At 42.9% G+C, this 6,846-nt stretch overlaps 1 protein-coding gene across 2 annotated transcripts in view; it reads left to right on the top strand.

The window, feature by feature from the left end:
* Positions 1-4,876: 4,876 nt before the first annotated feature.
* The window catches only part of proza (protein Z, vitamin K-dependent plasma glycoprotein a), a 57,471-nt gene continuing 55,501 nt past the window's right edge, over positions 4,877-6,846 (top strand). Inside the window, exons 1-2 of one of the 2 annotated variants that reach the window (XM_056249974.1) lie at positions 4,877-4,895; positions 5,139-5,229. In XM_056249974.1, the coding sequence (XP_056105949.1) occupies positions 5,154-5,229 (76 nt within the window). In that variant the 5' untranslated portion in view covers positions 4,877-4,895; positions 5,139-5,153. Of the gene's footprint in view, positions 4,896-5,069; positions 5,230-6,846 lie in introns of those variants that run through there. The other variant, XM_056249973.1, reaches the window with a different exon arrangement.

The following is a 6,846-nucleotide window of genomic DNA, read 5'->3' as shown; positions in this document are numbered from 1 at the left end:
CTGTACGTCGTGCATGCATCTGCTGGGAATGGACTTATTCAGGGCTCTGAGACTTTCTATTGATAACAACATCGTGCTCTCACCTGCGGGCCCAGTGACAGAGATCAGAGAGATCAAAGCCAGATCAGTGACCAGGGAGAAGCTAGGTCTTGCTAAAGGTTTCATTCACCGTGTAAAAGTCAGGGAAGACGTCCAGCCGGTTCAACAAAAGCTGCGGAGACTCCCACTCTCTGTTAAACAAGCTGTCTCTGCTGAATTGGAGAGATTGAAGAAATGGATGTGATAGAGAGGATTGACGCATCTCCATGGGTATCACCCATCGTTGTCACACGACGAAAGAATGGTTCTGTGAGAATGTGCGTGGACTTACGTGAACCAAACAAGGCTGTAGTGATGGACAGTCACCCACTTCCTCATATGGATGATCTCTTCTCTGAAATGCGGGGAGCCACTGTGTTCTCCACCATTGATTTGGCAAATGCTTATCATCAGGTGTTACTGGCAGAGGAAAGCTTAGATATGATTGCATTTATAACTCACGAAGGGCTCTTCAGGTTTCGTCGGGTTTCCATATGGACTGTGTTCAGCCCTGAGTGCGTTCTCCAAGATGATGTCTCTGGTGCTGAAAGATCTCAAGGGGGTCCAGAACTATCTGGATGATGTCTTAGTCTATGGCACAGAAAAGGAGGAGCATGATCGTAACCTGCAGATGGTGCTTGCTGCGCTAAAGAAAGCTGGCCTCCAGCTTAACAATGAAAAATGCCACTTCAACCAGACCAGCCTACGGTTCCTTGGACACACCATCTCAGCCCAGGGTTTGCTGCCAGACAAAGATCACCTCAAGACTATTACAGCTGCTCCAGCGCCCAGCGACGCCACCACACTGCGCTCATTCCTGGGGCTCACAGCATGATATGCAACATGTGTGCCAAACTATACATCTCTGGTGGAGCCCATGCAAGACTGCCTGCGTGAAGACACATTCCAGTGGACGGCAGCAGCACAGTCAAGCTTTGACATAGTCAAGACTCGCATTGTAACCAGTTCAGCGCTATCCGTCTTTGACCCCAGCCTTCCTACAATTGTGTGCACAGAAGCTTCGAATTATGGACTGGGGGCTATACTGACACAGATGCACTCTGATAACACATTGTTTTTTTTTAACAATTATTCCATAATTTAATGAGGGCCCAGTTCTGGGCCCCCCTCCCTACCCTGGGCCCGGGACAACAGACCCGTTTGTCCCCCCCTGTCGGCGGGCCTGGCTACCGCACTACTTAATGAAAAAAAGTCACCACGCTACTGAGAAATGTAGTTAAACTAGTAGCGTCACTACTTGTAGCGACGCTACTGCCCAACACTGGTAACCAGTTCAGCACTATCCGTCTTTTACCCCAGCCTTCCTACAATTGTGTCCACAGAAGCTTTGAATTATGGACTGGGGGCTATACTGACACAGATGCACTCTGATAACACAGAGTGCACAGTTGCTTTTGCCTCACGTTCACTGACCCCTGCTGAACGGAAATATTCCATTGTGGAGAAGGAGGCCTTGGCCTGTGTGTGGGCAGCGGAGAAGTGGAGGACTTTCTTATGGGGGACAAGATTTACACTGCGTACAGATCACCAGGCTCTGACCACACTGCTACACACAAAAGGACTTGGGCGCGCAGGGATGCGTATTGCCCGGTGGTCAGCCAGACTTCTTTGCTTCACGTATGTGAGGCATGCCCAGAGCTTACTGGCATCAGGGCACAGATAAAAAAGGGGTGGCCTAAAACAGCAAAGTCTCTACCTGCAGTGCTCAAACCCTACTTTGCTACTAGAGATGAACTCTCAGTTCAAGATGTGACAATATACAGGGGCCCTCACTGACGGCTAGTGCCTGTGGCCCTGAGAAAACAGCTGGTGGACCTGGCACATGAAACTCACCAGGGTGTTGTGTGCACCAAGCAGAGGCTGCGTGACTTATACTGGTGGCCCGGCATGGACATGTGGGTGCAGGACAGCATTAGTGCATGTGTGACCTGCCAGATGAATGATAAAAGAGCTAAGACGCATGCTGCTCCACTTCAACCAGTTTCACTGCCAGACGGTCCATGGCAGAAAGTAGGAATGGACATCGTCGGACCGTTCGAGTCAGCGAACTGGGACTGCCGCTATGCAGTGACACTGATTAACTATTATACAAAGTGGCCGGAGGTGGCTTTTACCCACTCATTCACAACCACTGCTGTCACCAACTTCCTGTCTGCTCTGTTTGCCCACTTTATCAATCCCACAGAACTCATTAGTGATAATGGGACACAGTTTACCTCGAGCGAGTTCGCAAAATTTCTGGCAGTGAGGGACATTACACACAGGAAAGTGTCTTTGTATTATCCAGAAGCAAACGGAGCCATTGAACGCTGGAACCGCGTTCTCAAAGAGACACTTCTTACTGCCGAGCAGGAGAGGAAACCATGTAAAAATCATTCATACAGGACTTCTTGCTCACGTACCGTGCAACTCCACACAGTACAACAGGAGTGTCACCATATGAACTCATGTTCAACAGGAAAATGCGCACAAAGGTGAACATCGGTCAAACAAGCAAAACTACTCTGCTGACAGAGAAGCAACTGCGCAACCGTGTCATCTCTAAACAAAATGCATCAAAAGCTTACACAGATGTGAGGAGAGGTGCACAAGTACCAAAGATCAAGGAGGGAAGCCTAGTTAGAGTATGGAAACCCTTCCATGTCAAGAAAGGACTGTCAAAGTTCCATAGACCTACAAGGGTGGTACGGAGAGCTGGTGCAAATGCGTATGTGCTGGAAGATGGACGCACCTGGAACGCTACTCATCTCTCTCTGGTTCCTGACAGGGTAACAGACACCATTGACAGTTCTGTTCCGGTACCTGTGCTGGGACCTGCACAAATGCTGAATGTTCCAGTACCTGAGTCGGGACTTGCACAATTGTCTTGCACAATTGTTATTTTACCTGGTAAGATTCCTAAACAAGAGGGGAAGTATGTTGTGTATTGAGTTACGGCTTAACCAGTAGAGGGCGCTGTAGTCCACAATTCATTGTACTGGATGTTGGTAAGAACTGAGAAGAAGAAGAAAAGAAAAATAATAAAAGAAGTTCTGTTGAGCTAGCTTGTTGCTCTTGTCTGTTCTGCTGTGGATGATCGATATAACAGCATTGCACCATCAAACCTAGTTTAAACGTGACTCTATGTTCCAGCTATATATTTAAAAGAGAGGGAATAATAGCAGACTTGATAGCGCCTGATATTCAACACGAATCAGACCGAAACGGCGCTCTCTCTCCTCAAGCCTTTATGTATGCATCGCATTATATTATTTAACCACTGGAACAAAGTAACACTTAGTAGGCGATAGCATACAAATAGAGGGATCCGCAACTATGTATTCCACAAAAATACAAACAGGCAAACCTTCCATGCCATTGCCAATTTTCCTGAGGCACTCGGCTGCTTTGATGGGACACAAATCAGGATAAATGCACCCACAGTGGATGAGAATGCTTTTGTGATAGGAAGGGTTTTCATTCACTAAACACCCAAGTCATCTGTGGCCCAAGTTCATGTTTTAAACTGTGTCATTGATGGCCAGGTTCAAAGCACGACAGCTTTATCCGAAGAAGAGGACGAGTTGACCCAAACCATGGCAGCAAACCAACTCCCCGCAGTATAAATTACCCGCTAGATCCCCTCATAGGGGTCAGCATTGACTGAGAGGCGAGACGCTCTCTGGCTGAACACCACACACACGTGAAGAATACGCTGAACACCACACACACGTGAAGAATAAGACATAAACTGGACAAATCTCACAGACATTTGACAAAGAGAAATGGACTAATGTGTCCCTAAACAGAGGGGTCAATAATATCAGTCAGTATGTGGTGTTTCATAAGTGCATCTCATCCTCAAAACTAGTTGTAGCAGCAAATAACCATAATGTGTAGTGATCAAAGTTATGTGTGTATTAAAGTAAGTATGAAATAAGTACAATCACAGGGTATTTTCGATTAGGCTAATATATAAATGTGTTAATTTATTTGGTAACACTTTACAATAAGGTTCATTAGTTTACATTAGTTAACTACTTTAGTTAACATGAACTAATGATGAACTACTTCTACAGCATTTATTAATCTTAGTTAATATTAATTTCAAAATTTACTAATACGTTATTAAAATCAAAGGTTGTATTTTGTTAACATTAGTTAATGCACTGTGAACTAACATGGACAAACAATGAACAGCTGCCATTTCATTAACTAATATTAACAAAGATTAATCAATATACTGTAACAAATGTATTGTTCATGGTTAGTTCATAATACATTCATGTTAACCAATGAACCTTTTTGTAAAGTGTTACCATTTATTTTAACATTTACACTAAGTACAATTTGGTATACTTCTTTTACACTACTGAGTAGGGACATTACATATTACTTTATCTTTCATTTTATTTCATTTATTTACGTTTTAAATTGCTAATATTATATTTGTTACATTTCTATTATTTGTCTTGTCTTCCCTTTTTGGTCTTAATGGTTTTAACGGTGAAACCGATGAAAGCACCACATTTTAGATGAAAATGAACTATTCATTTATTATATTCAAGCAACTCTGACGGAAAACGACCATTGCTAGTGCATTTGCACCCTCGTGTGGGTTATACACATAAACGCAGGAGTGGTCTGTGCTAAACAACAGTAGATGTGCTGATGTCGGTCTGATGCAGATTATAAACCTTCTTTTACTGTCTATGGTATAAACTCAGTGGACTGGACAGCAGATTAACAGCAAAGGTCAGAGGTCACGCTGTGTCCTTTGATATACGTTTGCTATATCTGCGTCACCAGCTGAGCGGGTGAGGAATTATCTAATATTATAAATAAAAGCTAAATGAAAGAGTAACCGACATCGCATTTTGAGGTTAAAGCTAACCACTGTTTATTAATGTAATGTTCTTCCCGATTGTAAACTGAGCGTTTAGTACAGTGTTTGGAATAACGGTTCTGTCCGTTCGTTAGTAAACAAACAAACGAACGGCCACTGCTGAATTCAGCGCTGTTCATTCGTTTATCCCATGGTTTATCCCTCTTTCCCACAGGCGTCCACCAGCATCATGGCTCATCTCGGAAGATTTCTTTCATTCGCAGTTTTATTTGGCTTCGTGACGGCAGGGTTGCATAAAAGAACAGGTAAAAGAATATTTTACTACATTTAAAGCTTTTGGAGTCTGTTAAACACTTAAAACATTGGTCTTCGTGTCTCCATGGGCCGCGTTCCTTTTGTCTTTTTCTGAGACATTTTGGTCACTTCAACGTATAAATCGTTTAACAAAAACTGGATCCTAAAATACCAGTGAAAATCTTCCCTAGAGCCCGTATAACATGTTTAAATCAAACGATTCGTCGTGAAAGGCGATTGGCTTATCATGAAGAGCGATGAGAAAAGTAACAGTAACACGTGATCATCTCGCTGCTCGGGTTGGCAACGCAGTGTTTATCCCGCTACTGTACTGTTGCTGCACATTGTTTTTTTGTTGTTGTTTGATATATTGTATTGATACACTTGAACAAAAGGAGTGCCTTTTATATTTAGTTATACAACTCTGCCAAATTAGCAGAAAGTTTCACTTTTGGCAGTGTTTGGGATAGAGATTTGAGGGGAACTCTTAAATCACTACTGCGTCATTTGGTTTTCATTAAATGTTGGATGGTGCTCGATGCAGAGCCAAATGGGAGGAGCTAGAGCTCCAGCTCCGCCTCGGTGGATCTAGTGGGCGGGGCTTCGCTGCAGCGCCAAATGGGAGCTCCGCCTCACTGGATCTAGTGGGCGGCACATGTTTGTTTTGATGCGCAAGATGCTGGCATACATAATATTTCCTTATTTTTCTCTAATATTTGTCATGATGAATGTGATAAATTATTTTCAGCATGGTCAGTATCGTTTCTGTGACAAACAGCATTACGTAAACACTTAATATGAACATTGCTCACACTATGTGTGTGTTTCTAAAAAACTGTTGAAACTTTGTATCTTTGTATTATTTTCTCTTTATGAGGATGAATAGTTTCGTTGTTTTTCTCACTTTTTAAGCCGCTTTGGATAAAAGCCTCTGCTATATGAATGTAAATTACTAGACTTAAAAGACAATGTGAAAGCTTACTATCTGTGCGCACCCCTCTTTATTTTCTGCATTATCATGTGGGTTATTTGTAAATTAATCATAAGACTAGGTTACATCAGACTTCTTCTTTCAACCTGCGCCAACGAGCAAACTCGTTTCCAAGATCGACTCTTGTTTTTGCTCGAGCACGATCCCTCTTGCGTTTTCTCTTTTTTGCCGCCTCAGAAGCAGTTTTAAACTTTTTCCTTGCCTCAGCCATGACCAGGAGTCGAGCAGGCAGAAAAATAGTAGCGAAAATGTGACCGATCTCGGGTATATAGCAGTTACCTCTGTTTGGTGACCTAAGATGGCGAGCTTGTGACCGTGAGACCCGCGTTAAACAAGGCGTTAGGACTTCAGAGCAACATAGCTTCCTAATCTGAACGGGACAATCACTAGAACAATCAATGTATTGCTAAACTATTATATAATTGACCAATAACCAATTGGCAATCTAACCTAAATTCGAGGTCGTGATAAAATGGGGTCAGATATAAAATGGGGTCAGATATGGAGTCAGATATAAAAGTCAAGTCATCCTCATTTATATAGCGCTTTTAACAATGTAGATTGTTTCAAAGCAGCTTTACAGAGATAAACTTAATATAATTTAAGGTAACACAGATTGGTTTGGTTTTATAGCGGT

This window comes from Rhinichthys klamathensis, unplaced genomic scaffold (assembly GCF_029890125.1).
Source record: "Rhinichthys klamathensis goyatoka isolate OS25496 unplaced genomic scaffold, OSU_Roscu_1.1 h1tg000065l_1, whole genome shotgun sequence".
NCBI classification, from domain to species: Eukaryota; Metazoa; Chordata; class Actinopteri; order Cypriniformes; family Leuciscidae; genus Rhinichthys; species Rhinichthys klamathensis.
This window is presented reverse-complemented; position numbering and strand designations above follow the sequence as displayed.